Source organism: Mirounga angustirostris, unplaced genomic scaffold, assembly GCF_029215605.1.
Source record: "Mirounga angustirostris isolate CCGP_5_RB_7025 unplaced genomic scaffold, mMirAng1.0.hap1 SCAF_14, whole genome shotgun sequence".
Classification (NCBI taxonomy): domain Eukaryota; kingdom Metazoa; phylum Chordata; class Mammalia; order Carnivora; family Phocidae; genus Mirounga; species Mirounga angustirostris.
Genome location: NW_026991722.1, coordinates 49,419,833 through 49,442,528, shown reverse-complemented (window position 1 = coordinate 49,442,528; position 22,696 = coordinate 49,419,833). Strand labels below are relative to the sequence as shown.

The following is a 22,696-nucleotide window of genomic DNA, read 5'->3' as shown; positions in this document are numbered from 1 at the left end:
GGAGAAAGGGCACTTGTTATGGCTACAAAAGGGTAGCAAGACGGGTCCCTGTGATGGAACTGCTCTGTAACTGGTGGTGATCATATGAATCCATACATTGTGATAAAAGCATATGATTATATTTGTAGAAAAGTCCTATGGAATCCACCAAAAAACCAATACAACTAGTAAGTAAACAGCAAGATTAGAGGATTCAAGATCAATATATAAAACTGAATAGTACTGGAACAACCAGATATCTACGTGGAAAAACACACACCTACACATTCAAAACTAACCTCAACTGCAACCCCTTACCAAACACAACAGTAAATTTTGAGATTAATCATAACTTAAATGTAAAGCCTAGAACAATAAAGCTCCTAAAAGAAAATACAGAATACCTTCACAACCTTTGAGAAGGCAAAATTTCTTAGACTACAAAAGGCTATAATTCTTTTAAAAAATTGATAAACTGGCTTCCATTAAAAGACACCATAAAGAAAATGAATAGGCACATATAAATTTATATGACGTTCGAGAATAGGCAAAACTCAGTAATAAAATTCAGATGATCTTTTTTTTTTCCGCTTGAGAAGTATCAGTGGGCTTTCTAGGGTGATGAAAATATTATCTTGTCACGGGTAACAATGACATGGGTGTTTATAACTGTCCAAAGTCAGTGAACACAATACTTAAGATGTGTGCATTTTATTACATAAAAGTTATGCCTCGGGGCGCCTGGGTGGCTCAGTCGTTAAGCGTCTGCCTTCGGCTCAGGTCATGATCCCAGGGTCCTGGGTGGGATCGAGCCCTTCATCGGGCTCCCTGCTCGGCTTCTCCCTCTCCCATTCCCCCTCCTTGTGTTCCCTCTCTTGCTGTGTCTCTCTCTGTCAAATAAATAAATAAAATCTTAAAAAAAAATTATGCCTCAATAAAAAGGTAAAACAACCAACTTTCATCAATCTGAAAGTACTGAACTTTTGAAAGTTGAAAGATGATGTCTTCAACATTAGTGCTTATGTATCATTCCACTTAAGTTGATTATTTAAATTTTCACAACTAATACTTCTTTAAAACATTAGGAAATCAAAACAGTATGGTACTGGTACAAAAACAGACACACAGATCAACAGAAGAGCATATAGAGCATACAGAGCTTTTATGATCAATTAATCTATGACAAAGGAGGCAAAAAACAAAACAGGAAAATGTCTCTTCAACAAATGGTGCTGGGAAAACTGGACAGCTACATGCAAAAGATTGAAACTGGACCACTTTCTTTCACCATACACAAAAGTAAACTCAAAATGAATGAAAGACCTAAATATGAGACCTGAAACCATAAAACTCATAGAAGAAAACATAGGTAGTAATCTCTTTGACATAAGCCACGGAAACATTTCTCTAGATAGGTCTCCTTTGGCAAGAGAAAGTAAAGCAAAATTAAACTATTGGGAGTAGACTACAAAAAAAGCTTTTTACAAAGCAAAAAAAAAAAAAACAACCATCAACAAAATAAAAAGACAACCTACTGAATGGGAGAAGATATCGGCAAATGATATATGCGATAAGGGGTTAATACAAAAAATATATAAAGAACTTATACAATTCAACATCAACCCCCCCAAAATAATCCAATTAAAAATGGGCAGAGGAGGGGCACATTAATTATACTTGAAAAAAAGACAAAAATTGGGAAATAAAATTTCAGTAATCTTTGGTAGTTGCTTAATTCTTTTGATATTCTAGCTCTAACGGATTTCACAAATATTTAATTCCAAAGGAATGGCAGTACTTCATTGTAAGTTTATATTTTTCATGAATAGCAACCAACACATTTCACTTTGGATTTATATTTTGTTGCATGTTTTACCTTTTCTACTACTAGTCTGTAAGCTCCTTAAAAATGGAACCAGCTCACTCATCTTTGTATGATCTATAGCACCCACGATAATACAGTCAGCAGTGCTTAAGAAATGGTTTTAGAATGAATACAAAGGAAAAACCCAAAGCTTATTAAAGGCCTCTATTAAAAATAAAAGATATATTTACATTTCCTTAACAATGACTGCATAATTATATACAGTACTTTTGGAGATGTTCTCAGAACCTAAAACCAATAAACACTTGAAATAAAAAATTTGTCTTTAGAATACATGAATCAACTATGCAAAATTTTCCCTCTCACCTTTTGCTAAAGATTTAATATAAAGTTTTAAAGTTTGTTAAGAAAAGTAGGTAACATCTTTTAAATAACAAAATATAAACTAAATGTCTAGGGGCACCTGGTTGGCTCAGTCGGATAAGCATCTGCCTTCAGCTCAGGTCATAATCTTAGGGTCCTGGGATGGAGCCCCATGTGCTTAGCGGGAGTCTGCTTTTCCCTCTGCCCCTCCCCCTGCTGGTGCGCTCTCTCTCTCAAATAAATAAATAAAATCTTTAAAAAAAAACCCTAAATTATAAGTCTAAAAATAATTATCGTAAGTTAACATTTAACTGATTTAAAATTCAACCAAAGGCAACTTACTCTATGTCCAATACCATGGATGGATTGGATTGTTCCTTATCTTGTTCATCATTATAGAACAAAATTTTTTTGCTGCTTACCACAACATACTGAAATGAGAAAAAAAGGGAAGATATATACGAGCAATATTAACTTGGTTTAAAATGATAAGCACAATACTTGACATTTATGTCTAAAGTGTAATGTATTAATCTCAGATCAATGCTAATAATAGAGCAGTTAATACAAGTTCTATGCTTTAAAAGTAAAATATGTAACAGAATATCAATTAGAAAAAATGAGGCATATAATACCTGTTTCTTCCAGCCATATCGTTTGATATTTCCTCTATTTGGTATTGAAAGCCAACCTTCAATTCTTGACTCTAGGAGAAAAAGAATATGTAGTCTTCAGTCTTAAGTTGTAACAAGAGGAAAAGCTATTACAAGTTGTCTGACAGCATGCAGCAACAAGCATTTGAACACAGCTAAATGAATAAGTGCTACAATTTGCTCTTCCATGCTTCAATCACACAAATCAACTTTAATGGCCATACAAATATTGCAGAAAAAAATCCCAAGCCACTTTTCCCATAAAATTAACATTTAGTATTCAATTATAAAAGTATGAAGTAAAACAATACCCTTAAGAGCCAGGCAAGACTGGAATGGATTGCAGCTTAAATGGGATATGATACAGAAGACTTTAAATATCATTTAACATTCATAAAAATACTTAGCAAAAAAAAAAAAAATGCAGCAAGTGGAACAAATCAGAGCAATGATTTACACAAGAAAGAGCAAGCATAAGTACAGAGAAGTGTCCTATTACTCACAGAACATAAGAATAGAAGATAAATAAATAAGGAATGCAGGCAGAATCAACTAGATATAAAGAATAAGAGACAAGCATTTTATTTTGTGTTTTATTTTGTGTTAATATTGTGTTTTCTCAGCACAATATTCTGATAAACTTTTTGGTAGAACACCTCTAATAATTTCAATAAAACTGTCCAAATCTGGTTTTGGGGGGGGTACTTAATTATAGAGTTAAGTCCAAATGGAATTCTTACCAAACTAAAAAGATGTAAATAAAGTCTTTTAAGTATGTTATACCAGACTTTGATAAACAGCAAAAGAACACAGAATTGAGTTGGTCAGCTGCTAATATTTTAACCAGTTTGTGCATATCAGAAATTCCTTGACAAATTCAAACAAGGCATTTTAAAATAAGTATCATTACTGTTTAAATATAATTAATGTTTATTAGAAATATCTGGAGAAAAAGAGTATTCTGTTAGAAATGATTATTTTATATCAGGTTAGAAATAAGAGCATTTAATTGTTTTCTCTATCTATCTTATTTTATTTAAGACACAAAAAATAGAAAAGTAGCCAGTTTTCAAGTATAATGCTCAAATCATGACCCTAATGGGAATATATAATGCCCTCCTCCACATAACTTAAACTGCTGTAAAACATCTAAGTCTTAGAGTAATTATAACAACAATAGGTAACATTCACTGAACATTTATGGCTTGAATGTGCTTTCCAAGTAACATCTCACATTTAATCTACCTATTATCCCATGAATATACGATATATTCCTATGAATACAGGATAGGATAGCTTCTACTATCATTCTCCATTTACAAATGAAGACACTAAGGCTTAGAAAGTAAACGGACTGGGGTGGGAGGGATGGGGTGACTGGGTGATAGACACTGGGGAGGGTATGTGCTCTGGTAAGCGCTGTGAATTGTGCAAGACTGTTGAATCTCAGATCTGTACCTCTGAAACAAATAATGCAATATATGTTAAGGAAAAAAAAAGAAGAAGAAGGTAGCGGGAGGGGAAGAATGAAGCGGGGGAAATCAGAGGGGTAGATGAACCATGAGAGACGATGGACTCTGAAAAACAAACTGAGGGTTCTAGAGGGGAGGGGGGTGGGAGGATGGGTTAGCTTGGTGGTGGGTATTGAGGAGGGCACATTCTGCATGGAGCACTGGGTGTTATGCACAAACAATGAATCATGGAACACTTCATCTAAAACTAATGATGTAATGTATGGGGATTAACATAAGAATAAAAAAAAAAAAAGAAAGTAAACGGACTTGCTCAAGGGTATACTCTATCAGTAACTGTCAAAACTGTAGAGTTTACCCTGGTAGGCTAATTTCTGAGCTTGTGTTCCTAGAACACAATGCTACTCTGTCCTTTAACTAAAAAGCTTTGCAGTTAATTGAATCAGAAGTAATATTCTTTTTGTTCCAACTTCTTCCATGCACCAAATGTCCTTTGCTTTTGGTATTCCCCTTCATCTAAATTGTAGTTGTTAAGGTGGAGAAAATAATGAGAAACCTGAGCTCAAAATGATCCTTCTCTTCTCCCAATTTTTTTCTTGGTTGCTGTTATTTAGTTTAGCAATAATTATTTTGTCTCCTTAGGTAGTTCCTTGGTAAGTTCTGTAAGATCAGGGACCATATCATAACACTATTTTTATATATCCCAAGACATCTGACACACAAGAGTAGGTAGGTACTTGACAAATATTTGTTGATTATTTTGCAATTTTTTTTTTCCTGAATTAGCCAGTCATCCTCTGTAAATAATGGTTATAATTTAAAAACCAAAGGGCAGTTTCATAATAAATAACATGCAGAAGGTTGCTAATCACTCACAAATATTCTATCTTACAAAAGCAACAAGTTATTGCTAGGAAAATTTCCCTTCAGTGTGCCCCAAATTGCAGCTCTTACTCCTCCTAAGTCTATTTAATACAAGTAACTCCTCACAAAAAAGATGTGAACGCTACTGAAATCTTGACATTTATATAAAATTGTGTATGCCAAAATACCCCCAATCCCCCAGTTATTTCTCTATGAGAATGCCAAAATTATTTATGCTTTATGGCTCTAGGTTTGGATTAACCTGCCAGTGTTTTCTTTAATATATTTTCAATGGATTGTTGTAGGTTATGACTTTGTCATTTCAGTGTTCCTACAAAAATTTTGCATGTTAAAGGCATTTTATGAATCCAAATAAGCCCAATTTTATATTTGCTCTCATTTAAATTAAATGAAGAAATTTGGAACTTGAAAAAAGGTGCTCAGGATATGTGAAGGTTTTCGCCAATTTAAAACACTGGTGTTACAGGAGAGAATTTTAGTTTTTCCTGGTAAATTCCCTTCAGAGAAACAGATGAACTAAGCTTAGGGATAAATTAAAAAATACATACTAGCTTCTCCTCTATTTCCTTTACTTACTCCTGTCTTAGATATAAGAAAACATACTGTTTTTTTAATATATATATAAACCTCCTTTAAAACCATGACACTTGTGACCTGTGTGGCAATCTGAAAGTATAATGTTTTAAAGTCTATCTTCTACATCACAAACACAGGAATCAGCTTCTCCTGATAAATGTTGAGGACTTCTAACTCCAGATTATCATCAATAATATGCTACGAAAGTACAAAGTACAAAGCAACTTGGCTCCAGGTTTTATGTGTTTGTAGAGCAATTTTAACTTACCAAAAAAATTTAGATATGTATTATTGCAATATCAACACTTGATTCCTTTACCCAAATAAGAGACAAAGAGGCTAACTATATATAAATCAATATCCAATATAGCCAGTTTAAACATCAAAGCTAACTGCTGAAGGCTACCAAAGTTTACCTGGATAAACACATACTGCTTAAGAACCAGAACTAAGGAACCATCCTAAAATATTTTAATTATATTCAGAAGTGATATAAAAAATGAAATTAATTAATGCTCAAGAATTCAGATGCATTATCTCCAAACCACCGATTAGATCTGGGCAAGTCAGAAGCTCTCATATACTCAAAAACTTGGAAACACACAAAGAAATCCATTATTTACAGGTTTAAATTACATAGACTGAGATAAAGCTAGATGCAAAGAGAATGATGCAGATAATCCATAAGAGATAATGAATATTAATAGAGTGTTGATATCAAGTGTTTTTCCTAGTGCTTCAATTACTTTTACATTCTTTTTTAAAAAATTATGTTATGTTAGTCACCATACAGTACATCATTAGTTTTTGATGTAGTGTTCCATGATTCATTGTTTGTATAGAACACCCTGTGCTTTTATTTTATTTATTTATTTATTTTTAAATTTTATTTATTCATTTGAGACACAGAGATAGAGAGAGAGAGAGAGAGCATGAGCAGTGGGAGAGGCAGAGAGAGAGGGAGAAGCAGACTCCCCGCTGAGCCAGGAGCCCGATGCGGGACTCGATCCCAGGACCCCGGGATCATGACCTGAGCCGAAGGCAGACGCTCAACCATCTGAGCCACCCAGGCGCCCCAACACCCTGTGCTTTTATATTCTTTTCAGATTATTAGGTCAATGGTTCCAAAAGAAGTAAAGAGAAAGAACAAGGGAGGAGAGGCAGCTATCATGTTAGTCTTTTTGTCGAGGCAATAGGCTAATCTTAACCCAAGTGTAACCTTTATATTTATAGTGTGCTGAGATACAACCTGCTACAGAATCAAAAGGAGGACAAAGACATAAAAGAATTAGGAGAATAAAAGTGATTTTAAGAACTTCAAAGGATTGTGCAACAGATAATTTTTTTCTAAGTTTTTTAGAATTGGGAAACTTGAGATTTTTTTTTTTTTTTTTAATTTTTATTTATTTATTTGACAGAGAGAGAGCGAGCACAAGTAGGCAGAGTGGCAGGCAGATGGAGAGGGAGAAACAGGCTCTCCGCCGAGCAGGGAGCAGGATGCGGGGCTCAATCCCAAGACCCCAGGATCATGACCCGAGCCGAAGGCAGCCGCTTAACGGACTGAGCCACCCAGGCACCCCAAATTAAGAGATTTCATCTAGTTAAGGACAAGATGCCCATTAAGAAGGTTATAGAGGCTTAGCTCTAGATATACATGATAATTAAATGAGAATCTTTATATTGAATGATGAAATCTATAACTAAGTCATTACAGACAGAGAGAGAGCACAAGCAGGGGGAGCAGCAGGCTGAAGGAGAGGGAGAAGCAGGCTCTCTGCTGAGCAGAGAGCCCGACATGGGGCTAGATCCCAGGACTCTGGGATCATGACCTAAGCCGAAGGCAGATGCTTAACCGACTGAGCCACCCACATGCCCCGATCCACTCAACTTCTTGAGGGGAAAAAAAAAAAAAAAATCTCAGAACACCTGGGTGGCTTAGCTGGTTAAGTATCCAACTCTTGGTTTCAGTTCAGGTCATGATCTTAGGGTCCTGGGACTGAGCCCCACCTCCGTCTCCCTCTCTCTCTGCCCTTCCCCCTGCTCTCTACCTGCATGTGCACTCATGCTCTCTCTAAAATAAATAAATAAATCTTAAAAAAAAAAAAATCTCACTGGGCTAAAATTATGATCCATATTTCAAAAGGCCTTTCACTGTTGAATAAATGTATTCCATTCAAAGTTCTCCCTTTTCAGCCTGTATTTTAATTTTCTAAACTAAGTAAAATTAATCATTAGTCATTATCTTCAAAAACTTTAGATACTTGAATCATATGTAACTCTCTTAAGAGCGACTATCAGAATTCTTTAATAGTTCTTCCCAGATATGACTGCAAAACCTTAACTTTATCTGCCAATGTCCATTTTTAAGTATCTAGTAAATGGTAGATTTAGTACAGATTTTCAATTTACTAGCAAAACATCTGACACAAAAAGGGGTTAAAAAAAACACTGATAAAGATTATCCAGTACTTTCTACATACAGTATGAAAGTTAGCACTACAGAGATCTTTGTATGTGAAGTTTTAAGACTAAGAGCACAGTAATAAGAAAAAGGGATACCTGACTGGTCTCCTTTTATAGCAATGAAGAACGGCCACCAGTATTATTTTAGAGTAAGAATTCCTTTACTAAATAACTCAAGAAATAGCTTGGGGTTAAATGTTCATAGCAGCAATGTCCACAATAGCCAAACTGTGGAAAGAGCCGAGATGCCCTTCAACAGATGAATGAAGAAGATGTGGTCCATATATACAATGGAATATTACTCAGCCATCGGAAAGGATGAATACCCAACTTTTACATCAACATGGATGGGACTGGAGGACATTATGCTAAGTGAAATAAGTCAAGCAGAGAAAGTCAATTATCATATGGTTTCACTTATTTGTAGAACATAAGGAATAGCATGGAGGACATCAGGAGAAGGAAGGGAAAAATGAAGGGGGGAAATCGGAGGGAGAGATGAACCATGAGAAACTATGGATTCTGAGAAACAAACTGAGGGTTTTAGAGGGGAGGGGGGTAGGTGGATGGGTTAGCCCGGTGATGGGTATTAAGGAGGGCACGTACTGCATGGAACACTGGGTGTTATACGAAAACAATGAATCGTGGATCACTACATCAAAAACTAATGATGACTAACATTATGGTGTTATGTCACCATGGTATGGTGACTAACATAATAAAATAAAAAAAGAAAGAAATAGCTTGGGGTTAACGAAGAGGGGCTCTAAGCTACAATTTCAGTTCAACAATTTAAAGAATGTAGCCAAACACCCCTAAAAGTCATACTCTGATGATTAAATCTAACTTTTGAAAGATTTTCAAACAACAGCTGAAGCAAGAGGTTCTTGTTAAATCCAAAGTGGTCCTCTGATAAAGGACATGCACCTACAAGATTCTCAAGAGGCAGGAGGTTTCAGGGAACCAATAATGGGAAAACAGAAGGAACTCCTTGACCATTGTAATAAGAAATTTTACTTCCTGCTCTTCTCAGATATCTGATTTGGGGCTAGCAAAGACACAAAAGGAGGGCAGGGATTATATGGTATACAAGTAAGAGTTAAATCTAACACATTATTCAGGAAATACACAAATAAAATCGACTTTCAAGTTTATGGCCATGTGAACAAAACTTCCAAAACCTTGAACGAAGGATATATAGTTTGTCAAATGTGTGTGTGTGTATAAATATTTATAACCTATTCATTCCCAAACTGAACTTATGTGTACTGCTTACCTCTGTTAAAAAGATATAAATGTACTATAACTTATACTACAGTAAACCCAAGAATGGGTATTTATTTTTTAATTTATTCTCTACTGGAAAAAAAAGACATAGAAAAAAAGTCTGAAATCCTACTCACTTTTGCCTTTAATCAACTCTGCCCCCTCACTGCATCTCTCAATCCTTTTTATCTATGTCTCTAAATTTGAAACTTAAAGTCTGACCAAAGTTTATCACTACTACATTAGAAAGGTCTCTATATAGGCTGCTGTGGTTCTGATTATTAAGCATAGTTCTTAGTTTTTGCACAAAAAAAAACCATAAAAACAAAAACATAAACATTAAAGAGCTGCTACTCAAGAAAACATTTAACTTTCTTTAAATAGTGAAAGGTGTAAGCAGCAGCTTCGACTTTCACCATGGAGTTAGGTGTTTATAGATTCATAAAGTTCTTCAGATTTCTATTCAGGTACAGCCTCTCAGATTTATTTTAATAGCCTAAGATTTCTTTTGACTGCTTTTATTCTGTAAAATGCAAACATAATCAGACTTTGGCTATCAGAAACAAATTTCTTAAGGATCCATGGAAAAAAATGACAAAGGGTAGAAAGCTAAATGAAAGAAACATACATTAATTTCCATGACATTTAAGCAAACCTGAATGAATAGAAATATTCTTACCTGGAAGGTTACCATCAGTTTCATCAGCACTAGGAAAACTAGCAACACTTGTAGAATCCGAAAGGTCCAAAAGTTTAGCACGCAATTGCTCAATATCACTCTCTTTGCTAGCCAATTGCATCTGAAGTTCATTCCTATGTGTACATTCTTCTACCAATTGCTATTTTTGAAAAATACCAATACAAAAAAATCAGTATCAAATTTCCAACATTAAGAAACTGAGAATGGAACTATAAATGATAAAGAATCTAAAGTTGCTCTTACTAAAAAATTACTGTGAACTTCATGAGTGCTCACAACTACAGATTTTGATACAATTGTAAAAATGCAAGTTCTCTTCCTCAGTAATACATTGCTTGGGTAAACTCCTTTTCTCCCTGCTTTAAACAACTATTTTGTTTTTATTTTTTAAATACAAAGCAGCTGGGGCACCCGGGTAGCTCAGTTGGTTAAGCATCCAACTCTTGATTTCGGCTCAGGTCATGATCTCAGGGTCATGAGTTCAAGCCCGCATCAGGCTCTGAGCTGGGCATGGAGCCTGCTTAAGATTCTCTCTCTCTCCCTCTTCCTCTGCTGGGCCCGCCTCCCTCTCTCAAAATAAATAAATAAATATAAAGCATCAAAAAACAAACACCAAACACCTGTTAAAACAATAGGAAATGCTTTTATGGCTCCAAATGAAATAGTTTAAAAGGTACAGAAAGCTTCTCAGGATGGTAAAAGCACAAATGATTGTCAGCGCTTGTATCCAAGTCAGTCTAGGTCCAGAGACTATGTTCTCAATTTTGTGCTATTAACAACCCAGGAAATATCAAAAAATTAAGTTTGATATTTTGATTTCTGAAAAGTGAGTCCTGGTTAGAGAAAACAAAAAATCTACAATACTTCAAATCCTCTATCTCAACTACACTTAATATTATCCTAGTCATATCTCTATTTCAGTCTAAAGCCAAAGAGGCAAACCCTTGGTTGTTTCTCTCAAAGCAGCATCTAATCAAGTAAATGCTAATGAGTAAAAAATTATTCAAATTACCATGGTTAATAGGCAACAGAGTATCCCTCTAGTTTTTCAAGATCATGGTTCATATTAGAGTAATAATGATCAAACTGTGGAGACTACAAACCTGAATATGCATTTTTATACTAAAAAAACTAGGTAAGATCAATAGATAATAGGTATAAATAGCAATGTCAAATTAAGAAAATAATCCTACACACACACACACACACACACAAACCTTACCGCTTGCATGTCATTCAGTTCCTTCTGATGTTTCACTACCGTCTGGTTGAATTTCTCTCTTTCTTGGTTGAGTTCCAGTTGCAGCTTTCGATTTTCCTTTTCCTTCTTTCTCAAATCCTGTGTATTAGCTTTCTTTCTATCAATTTTAAAATCTTTCCGATTCATTATTTCTGCCAACTTGTTAACAGCCTATTAAAATATTAAAGTATTATTAATAAAGATCTATATTGTAGGGCCGCCTGAGTGGCTCAGATGGTTAAGCATCTGCCTTCGGCTCAGGTCATGATCCCAGGGTCCTGGGATCGAGTCCCGCATTGGGCTCCTTGCTCAGCGGGGAGCCTGCTTCTCCCTCTCCTCCTGCTCCCCTGCTTGTGGCTCTCTTGCTGTGTCTCTCTGTCAAATAAATAAATAAAATCTTAAAAAAAAAAATCTATATTGTAGCCATCTAATTTAAATATCCACTAAAATGTATTTTTTTTCCTTCAAAATCAGGAAGCAGGACTCCGTGTGTGAAAATACAAACCTAATGAAGGTTGAGACATGATAACTAGTAGCATGAGTACCTATTATTGTTTTATCTCATTCAAATGTAAGAACCAAATAGGCCTGCAAAAATCCATTTATCATTCAACAATTATTTAGCACTTGTTATATTGTATGTAGGCACTTTGGCACTAGATATAAAAATAGAATATACAGGGGCGCCTGGATGGCACAGTTGGTTGGGACTCTGACTCTTGGTTTTGGTTCAGGTTGTGATTTCAGGGTCATGGGATAGAGCTCATGTTGAGGCTCTGTGTTCAGTGTGGAGTCTGCTCGGGATTCTCTCTCCCTCTGCCCCTCCCGCTCATGCTCTCTCTCTCAAATAAATAAATGTATCTTTAAAAAAAAAATAGAATATACAGTTATGCCCCAAAGGCATCCTAGTCTGATGGAGGAGCCAGACAAGCAAGCATTATAGTATAGTGTGGTGAGTAAAAAGAAAAGAGGCAAGAAAGGATGCTAACTAAGACTTGGGAGGTCAGAGATGGCTTCCTGGTGTACTTGCATGTGTGTTCACATGTGTTTCTTAAAAAGACAAACAGGAGTTGGATAAGCAAAGAAGAAACAGGATTAAAGAGGGGAGTCATGGACAGCCAAGAATGGCATTACAGTCAGATGAAACAATACACAGGCAATAAGGCACAATTCTTTTCCTTTGGACAAGTAGAAAAGCAAGCAGACAGGGTACCGGACTAGGCCATACTGAGGCCCTTTCGAACCCTTTCGAATGTGAGAGGGAACATATGTGTTAGGCGAGGCTAACCCCTTTTGCCAGAGGAAAGAATATATTCAAAATGAGACAGAAGTGTTAAAAGCATGTGAAATTAAGCTACATAAACTAGAACATAAGTCATGGTATTTTCTGCGATGTTAAAAAAAAACAAAGATTTTTTCCATTAAAATAGAAAAAAGCCTGAGCTACTATCATTTCCATGAAGATGTGATCCTATCTAGGAGGAGGAGCCCATAAATTTTTTAATGCAGTAAAAACTTACTTCATTGAACTCATAATGCGTATTTGTTTTTTTTCTTATAGTAAATCTAACATATTTATTACAAGAAAAATCAAATACAGAAATATATTATGAAGAAAGTGAAAAAAGCCCTTGTAGTATCACCCATCAAAGAGCACCTCTGCTAAAATCTCTTCTTTCAATCTGCTCGGTGTATATCCTTCTAAACTTTTCCCTAGGTATATAAGCTGATTCCAAATATATTTAAATTTAGGGGCACTTGGGTGGCTCAGTCGTTAAGCGTCTGCCTTCGGCTCAGGTCATGATCCCAGGGTCCTGAGATCGAGCCCCACATCGGGCTCCCTGCTCGGTGGGAAGACTGCTTCTCCCTCTCCCACTCCCCCTGCTTGTGTTCCCTCTCTCGCTGTCTCTCACTGTGAAATAAATAAATAAAATCTTAAAAAAAACAACAAAAAAATATATTTAAATTTAAAAACAGAATCATGCTGTATATTCTATGCTGCGACTTGTTTTTTAAATTTGATATAATATCATATATCATGGGAAATATTTCCCCATGTCATTATGTATATATCTATTTACTTTTTTAAAAAAAATTTATTTGACAGAGAGAGAGAAGCAGAGGTAGCTGAAGAGGGAGAGAGAGAGGCAGGCTCTCCACTGAGCACAGAGCCTGATGTGGGACTTGATCCCAGGACCCTGGGATCATGACCCGAGACGAAGGCAGACGCTTAACCGACTGAGCCACCCAGGTGCCCCTACTTCATTTATTTATTTATTTTTTATTATTATGTTATGTTAATCACCATACATTACATCATTAGTTTTTGAGTAGTGTTCCATGATTCATTGTTTGCGTATAACACCCAGTGCTCCATGCAGTACGTGCCCTCTTCAAACCCATCACCAGGCTAACCCATCCCCCCACTACCCTCCCTCCTAGAACCCCCAGTTTGTTTCTCAGAGTTCATAGTCTCTCAAGGGTCGTCTCCCCCTCCGATTTCCCCCCTTCATTCTTCCCTTCCTGCGATCTTTTTTTTTTTTTAACATATAATGTATTATTTGTTTCAGAGGTACAGGTCTTTGCTTCAACAGTCTTACACAATTCACAGCGCTCACCATACCACATACCCTCCCCAATGTCCATCACCCAGCCACCCACCCCTCTCACCCCCCACCACTCCAGCAACCCTCAGTTTGTTTCCTGAGATTAAGAATTCCTCATATCAGTGAGGTCATATGATACATGTCTTGCTCTGATTGACTTATTTCGCTCAGCATAATACCCTCCAGCTCCATCCACGTCGTTGCAAATGGCAAGATCTCATTTCTTTTGATGTCTGCATAATATTCCATTGTATATATATACCACATCTTCTTTATCCATTCATCTGTCGATGGACATCTTGGCTCTTCTGATAGTTTGGCTATTGTGGACATTGCTGCTATAAACATCAGGGTGCATGTAACCCTCCGGATCCCTACATTTGTATCTTTGGGGTAAATACCCAATAGTGCAATTGCTGGATCGTAGGGTAGCTCTATTTTCAACTTTTTGAGGAACCTCCATACTGTTTTCCAGAGTGGCTGCACCAGCTTGCGTTCCCACAAACAGTGTAGGAGGGTTCCCCTTTCTCTGCATTCCCGTCAACATCTGTCGTTTTCTGACTTGTTAATTTTAGCCATTCTGACTGGTGTGAGGTGGTATCTCATTGAGGTTTTGATTTGGATTTCCCTGATGCCAAGTGATGTTGAGCACTTTTTCATGTGTCTGTTGGCCATTTGGATGTCTTCTTTGGAAAAATGTCTGTTCATGTCTTCTGCCCATTTCTTGATTGGATTCTTTGTTCTTTGGGTGTTGAGTTTAATAAGTTCTTTATAGATTTTGGATACTAGCCCTTTATCTGATATGTCATTTGCAAATATCTTCTCCCATTCTGTTGGTTATCTTTTGGTTTTGTTGACTGTTTCTTTTGCTGTGCAAAAGCTTTTTATCTTGATGAACTCCCAATAGTTCATTTTTGCCCTTGCTTCCCTTGCCTTTGGCGATGTTTCTAGGAAGAAGTTGCTGCGGCTGAGGTCAGAGGTTGCTGCCTATGTTCTCCTTTAGGATGTTGATGGACTCCTCTCTCACATTGAGGTCTTCCAACCATTTTGAGTCTATTTTTGTCTGTGGTGTAAGGAAATGGTCCGGTTTCATTCTTCTGCATGTGGCTGTCCAATTTTCCCAACACCATTTGTTGAAGAGACTGTCTTTTTTTCCATTGGAAATTCTTTCCTGCTTTGTCAAGGATTAGTTGACCATAGAGTTGAGGGTCCATTTCTGGGCTCTCTATTCTGTTCCATTGATGTATGTGTCTGCTTTTGTGCCAGTACCATACTGTTTTGATGAGGACAGCTTTGTAATAGAGCTTGAAGTCTGGAATTGTGATGCCGCCAGCTTTGCTTTTCTTTTTCAACATTCCTCTGGCTATTCGGGGTCTTCTCTGGTTGCATACAAATTTTAGGGATTATTTGTCCCATTTCTTTGAAAAAAGTGGATTGTATTTTGATAGGGATTGCACTGAATGTGCAGATTGCTAGATCTAGGTAGCACTGACATCTTCACAATATTTGTTCTTCCAATCCATGAGCATGGAACATTTTTCCATTTCTTTGTGTCTTCCTGAATTTCTTTCATGAGTATTTTATAGTTTTCTGAGTACAGATTCTTTGTCTCTTTGGTTAGATTTATTCCTGGGAATCTTGTGGTTTTGGGTGCAATTGTAAATGGGATCAACTCCTTAATTTCTCTTTCTTCTGTCTTGTTGTTGGTGTATAGGAATGTCACTGATTTCTGTGCATTGATTTTATATCCTGCCCCTTTAATGAATTCCTGTATGAGTTCTAGCAGTTTTGGGGTGGAGTCTTTTGGGTTTTCCACATAAACTATCATATCATCTGCAAACAGTGAGAGTTTTCTTCTTTGCCGATTTGGATGCCTTTTTTTTTCTTTTTGTTGTCTGATTGCTGTGGCTAGGACTCCCAGTACTATGTTGAATAGCAGTGGTGATAGTGGACATACCTGCTGTGTTCCTGACCTTAGGGGGAAAGCTCTCAGGTTTTCCCCATTGAGAATGATATTCACTGTGGGTTTTTCATAGATGGTTTTTATGATATTGAGGTATGTACCCTCTATCCCTATACTCTGAAGAGTTTTGATCAAGAAAGGATGCTATACTTTGTCAAATGCTTTTTCTGCATCTACTGAGAGGATCATATGCTTCTTGTTCTTTCTTCTATTAATGTATTGTATCACATTGATTGATTTGCAGATGTTGAACCAACCTTGCAGTCCAGGGATAAATCCCACTTGGTCGTGGTGAATAATCCTTTTAATGTACTGTTGGACCCTACTGGCTAGTATTTTGGTGAGAATTTTTGCATCCATGTTCATCAAGGATATTGGTCTGTAATTCTCCTTTTTGATGGGGTCTTTGTCTGGTTTTGGGATCAAGGTAATGGTGGCCTCATAAAACGAGTTTGGCAGTTTTCCTTCCATTTCTATTTTTTGGAACAGTTTCAGAAGAACAGGTATTAATTCTTCTTTAAATGTTTGGTAGAATTCACCTGGGAAGCCATCTGGCCCTGGGCTTTTGTTTGTTGGGAGATTTTTAATGACTGCTTCAATTTCCTTAGTGGTTATAGGTCTGTTCAGGTTTTCTATTTCATCCTGGTTCAGTTTTGGTAGTTGACACATCTTTCAAAGTTAATTTTATTTTTTTATTTTCCTTTTTTTTTGAATTTTTCTTTTTCCCTTTTTCAACCAACATCTTATCAATCCCTTTTTTAAAAATTCTTTTTTATTTTTCATTTCTGGAGTCATATTCTATCCCTTCATAGTAGTTAACCTTATTTTTGGTATATATATGTAAGTTGTTCTCGCTTTAAAATTTTGGAATACAGTTTCTTTTAACAGACCCAAATATACCCTAAATCTCTAGTGTATGGCTTTGTTCTAGTCTCCTGCCTAATCACATTCTTTTTTTTTTTTTTTAAATCCTCTTCTTTCTTTTTTCAACCAACTTCTTATCAATTCCTTTTAAAAAGTCTTTTATAATTTCCATCTTTACAGTCATATTCCATCATCGTATCAACCCTTATTTTTATACATATATAAGCTTTTCTTTAAAATTTTGGGAGGCACTTTCTTCTAACAGACCAAAATACGCCCAAAATCTAGTGTGTGGCACTGATCTATGCACCAGCCTGATCATATTTGATCATATTCTGTTTTTTTGTTTGTTTGTTTTTATCTTTTTCTTTTTTCTTTCTTTCCCTTTCTTTTCCCCCGATTTCAGGTCTCTTCTGATTTGTTTAGTGTATATTTTCTGGGGATGTTGTTACCCTGTTAGCATTTTGTTCTCTCATTCATCTCTTCTCCTCTGGACAAAATGACAAGATGGAAAAAATCACTTGAAAAAAAAGAACAAGAGGCAGTACCGACTGCCAGGGACCTAATCAATATGGACATTAGTAAGATGTCAGAACTAGAGTTCAGAATGATGATTTTAAAGATACTAGCTGGGCTTGAAAAAAGCATGGAAGATATTAGAGAAACCCTTTCTGAAGAAATAAAAGAACTAAAATCTAACCAAGTTGAAATCAAAAAGGCTATTAATGAGGTGCAATAAAAAATGGAGGCTCTAACTGCTAGGATAAATGAGGCAGAAGAGAGAATTAGTGATATCGAAGGTCAAATGATGGAAAATAAAGAAGCTGAGAAAAAGAGAGATAAACAACTACTGGATCACGAGGGCAGAATTCGAGAGATAAGTGATACTGTAAGACAAAACAATATTATAATAATTGGGATCCCAGAAGAAGAAGAAAGAGAGAGAGGGGCAGAAGGTATACTGGAGCAAATTATAGCAGAGACCTTCCCTAATTTGGGGAAGGAAACAGGGATCAAAATCCAAGAGGCACAGAGAACCGCCCTCAAAATCAATAAAAATAGGTCAACATCCCAACATCTAATAGTAAAACTTACGAGTCTCAGAGACAGAGAAAGTCCTGAAAGCAGCTCGGGAGAAGAGATCTGTAACCTACAATGGTAGAAACATTAGACTGGCAACAGACCTATCCACAGAGACCTGGCAGGCCAGAAAGGACTGGCAGGATATATTCAGAGCACTAAATGAGAAAAATATGCAGCCAAGAATACTATATCCAGCTAGGCTGTCACTGAAAATAGAAGGAGAGAGAAAAAGCTTCCGGGACAAACAAAAACCAAAGGAATTTGCAAACACGGAACCAGCCCTACAAGAAATATTGAAAGGGGTCCTCTAAGCAGAGAGAGAGCCTAAAAGTAACACAGACCCAAAAGGAACATAGACAATATACAATAACAGTCACCTTACAGGCAATACAATGGCACTAAATTCATATCTTTCAATAGTTACCCTGAATGTAAATGGGCTAAATGCCCCTATCAAAAGACACAGGCTATCAGACTGGATTAAAAAACAAGACCCATTGATATGCTGTCTGCAAGAGACTCATTTTAGACCCAAAGACATCCCCAGATTGAAAGTAAGGGGGTGGAAAACCATTTACCATGCTAATGGACACCAAAAGAAAGCTAGGGTGGCAATCCTTATATCAGACAAATTAGATTTTAAATGTTTTTTTTTAATTTATTTATTCATGAGAGTCAGAGAGAGAGAGAGAGGCAGAGGCAGAGGGAGAAGCAGGCTCCCCGCCTAGCAGGGAGCCCGATGCGGGACTCGATCCCAGAACCCTGGGATCATGACCTGAGCTGAAGGCAGACGCTTAACCATCTGAGCCACCCAGGCGCCCCAGACAAATTAGATTTTAAATCAAAGACTGTAATAAGAGATGAGGAAGGACACTCTATCATACTTAAAGGGTCTATCCAACAAGAAGATCTAAAAATTGTAAGTATCTATGCCCTTAACATGGGAGCAGCCAATTATATAAGCCATAAGCAAAAAAAAAAAAACACATCAACAACAAATAGTAATAGTGGGGGATTTTAACACCCCCCTCACTGAAATGGACAGATCATCTAAGCAAAAGATCAACAAGGAAATAAAGACTTTAAATGACACAGTGGACCAAATGGACTTCACAGATATATTCAGAACATTCCATCCCAAAGCAACGGAATACACATTCTCTAGTGCCCATGGAACATTCTCCAGAATAGATCACATCCTAGGTCACAAATCAGGTCTCAACCGGTACCAAAAGACTGGGATCATTCCCTGCCTATTTTCAGACCGCAATGCTTTGAAACTAGAACTCAATCACAAGAGGAAAGTCGGAAAGAACTCAAATATATGGAGGCTAAAGAGCATCCTACTAAAGAATGAATGGGTCAACCAGGAAATTAAAGAAGAATTAAAAAAATTCATGGAAACAAATGAAAATGAAAACACAACTGTTCAAAATCTTTGGGATGCAGCAAAGGCAGTCCTAAGAGGAAAGTATATAGCAATACAAGCCTTTCTCAAGAAACAAGAAAGGTCTCAAGTACACAACCTAACCCTACACCTAAAGGAGCTGGAGAAAGAACAGCAAATAAAGCCTAAACCCAGCAGGAGAAGAGAAATAATAAAGATCAGAGCAGAAATCAATGAAATAGAAACTAAAAGAACAGTAGAACAGATCAACGAAACTAGGAGCTGGTTCTTTGAAAGAATTAAGAAGATTGATAAATCCCTGGCCAGACTTATCAAAAAGAAAAGAGAAATGACCCAAATAAATAAAATCATGAATCAAAGAAGAGAGATCACAACCAATACCAAAGAAATACAAACAATTATAAGAACATATTATGAGCAACTATATGCCAGCAAATTAGACAATCTGGAAGAAATGGATGCATTCCTAGAGATGTATCAACTATTTCATTTATTTTTAATGACTCCTTTGCATTGCACAGATGTATTATGATTTGTTAATACTAGGCTGGTAGGTGGTTGGGTTAAATTTACTTTTCAAAACCATTAAAAATACTGTTGTTGCAGTAATTACATTTGTATGTATTTCTTTTGAGAATTTATGGAGTTTTTTTTATATAGGATAAATTTCTAAATGTGCAGTTACTAGGTCAAAGAATATGCACATTAAAATGTGTTAGTTTGTTAATTATTCTCATAGATTACTCCCTCAAAAACTATACAAACTTTACCCATGTTCTTGCCAAATACGAGTACTGTATCTCATTTAAATGTGCCCATTTGTCAAAAAGTTATCTATTACTTTAATTTCTATTACTTAAATTTCTCTAATTACTTTAATTATTTATTGTTATGGTTGAGCTTTTTAAAATTCTTTACTGTTTCTTTTTCTCTCAAATGCCCCTTACTTTTTTTTTCCATATTAAATTGCCTTTTTAAAATTTGTAGGTACTCTTTATATTTATCTATATTTGCTATAAATATTCTACTTAGTTTTTTTCTTCCAACTTAAGTTGTTTTGGACTCCAGAAACTTGAATTTTTGTGTAATAAACATCAATCTTTTTCTTCATGGTCTCTGAATATAAAGGTAAGTAGAACTTCCACTGAAGGATTTTCAACAGATATTAAGTGTATTTTTGAAAGATTAATCTGGTTGCAACATGAAAAACTGCTGAAAAGGAGAGTAGTTAAGTGGTAAAGAAGTTATTATAATCATTTAAATAAAAAAGTAAAAAATAGGGGCGCCTGGGTGGCTCAGTTGGTTAAGCGACTGCCTTTGGCTCAGGTCATGATCCTGGAGTCCCTGGATCGAGTCCCGCATTGGCTCCCTGCTCGGCAGGGAGTCTGCTTCTCCCTCTGACCCTCCCCCCTCTCATGTGCTCTCTCTCATTCTCTCTCTAATAAATAAATTTAAAAAAAAAAAAAAGTAAAAAATATTGGGACGGCTGGGTGGCTCAGTCTGTTAAGTGTCTGCCTTCGGCTCAGGTCATGATTCCAGGGTCCTAAGATTGAGTCTGGTGTCAGGCTCCTTGCTCAGCAGCGAGCCTGTTTTTCCCCCTGCCTGCCACTCCCCCTGCTTATGCATGCTCTCTCTTTCTTTGGCGAATAAACAAAACAAACAAAAAAGGTAAAAAATATTTATTTTACCAAAAAAATCAACTGAGGTACACAATACCTTATGAAGAATTTTAACTTAGTAAAATGATAAGACATCAAGTTTTAGTGTAAAAATCTGATCTAGCTACATTATTAAATACACAGCAAAATGATAGAGCCACCCCTATAGTTTCTTATTTATTCCCAGTTCTTCTCTTTTGGCTTTAGTCAAGTGTTTTCTCTTCATTAAGTTCTCCTATTATCAAATACAGGTCTTCTGGACAATCTAAAATATGTTCTTACTAGTCAAATGATTAGACAATCTACTTTCTTTTTCCTTTTTTTGGTTTCAAGATTTTATTTAAATTCTAGTTAGTTAACATATAGTGTAATATTAATTTCAGGAGTAGAATTTAGTGATTCATCACTTACATATAACACCCAGTGCTCATCACAACAAGTGTCCTCCTTAATGCCTGTCACCCATTTAGCCCACCCTCCCACCTCCTCTCCAGCAACTCTAAGTTTGTTCTCTATAGTTAGGAGTCTCTCTTATGGTTTGTGTCCCTCTCTTTTTTTTTCTTTCCCCTATGTTCATCTGTTTCATATCTTAAATTCCACATATCAGTGAAATCATATGGTATTTGTCTTTCTCTGACTGACTTATTTCGCTTAGCATAATACATTACAGTTCTATCCCTGTGGTCGCAAATGGTAAGATTTCATTCTTTTTTTTATGGCTGAGTACGATTCCATATCTATCTATCTATATCACATCTTCTTTCTTAACTCAATTGAAATCCAATTTCCTGAAAGTCTTTTATATTTAATGAAGAAAGAATATAACATCATTTGTTCCAATGAAAAGTTTGAACATTATAACCTAAGTTTTAAGAAAAAGTACTCAGAAAACAAATATTAACTTCTGAATATATGATATTCAAATACAAACATGGAAAAGGCTGAGAGAGTATGTATACCTGCGTTTTAAGGGTTCTTTCTGTATTGATATTCTTTTCAAAGGCAGCCTTAAGATTACTGATCTCCTCCTCCTTCTTCAATTTATATTCTGTTAATAAATTATATAAAGTGTTATTATATGACATTAAATTGCGTTCCAAATTAACATGTTCTTAATTATTCAAATTAGTATACACTACATAATTTTTAGTAGCTTCATTAAGACCATTCTTTTTGTTCAGCTTTACTGAGGTATAATTGACAAATAAATTTGTAAGATACTTAAGCTGTACAACATGATGATTTGATACATGTATTCATTACGAAAGGATTCTCCCATCGAGTTAATGAACACATCCATCACCTCACATTTAAGTTCTACAAAGATAATTCTTAAGGCTACAGAAGTTATTTAACATATGAAAACAAATATTTTAAAAACACACAATATAAATATCTCAAGATTTACCTCTGAACTTGATTAAACATTATGATTAAAAAAGAAAAAAACAAATAACCTTACGTACCTTCCTCTGCCCTCCTCATTTTATCAGTTAGCTCTTCATTTTCTTTTCTTAATAATTCAATATCTTTGGTTAACATGCTGTTTGTTTCTTCAAGCTTAACAAAACACACAAAGGTTTAAGTTACATTCACTTTGCTAGTCTTGTATTTAAAACAGTAACCTTAAAAAAAAAAAAAAAAAACAACTTTGCATTCTCCATAGATGTGGACAAGTCAGACGCTGCTTTA

General features: G+C 35.9%; 1 protein-coding gene across 4 annotated transcripts in view; it reads right to left on the bottom strand.

Annotated features, from left to right (window-relative positions):
• The window catches only part of ROCK1 (Rho associated coiled-coil containing protein kinase 1), a 152,750-nt gene that overhangs the window by 5,215 nt on the left and 124,839 nt on the right, over positions 1 to 22,696 (bottom strand). For all 4 annotated transcript variants that reach the window (XM_045886953.2, XM_045886954.2, XM_045886955.2 and 1 more), the window contains 6 exons: positions 22,471 to 22,564; positions 21,964 to 22,052; positions 11,405 to 11,593; positions 10,162 to 10,321; positions 2,803 to 2,873; positions 2,510 to 2,598 (listed from right to left, as the gene is read on the bottom strand). In XM_045886953.2, coding sequence (XP_045742909.1) covers positions 2,510 to 2,598; positions 2,803 to 2,873; positions 10,162 to 10,321; positions 11,405 to 11,593; positions 21,964 to 22,052; positions 22,471 to 22,564 — 692 coding nt within the window. The remainder of the gene's footprint in view (positions 1 to 2,509; positions 2,599 to 2,802; positions 2,874 to 10,161; positions 10,322 to 11,404; positions 11,594 to 21,963; positions 22,053 to 22,470; positions 22,565 to 22,696) is intronic.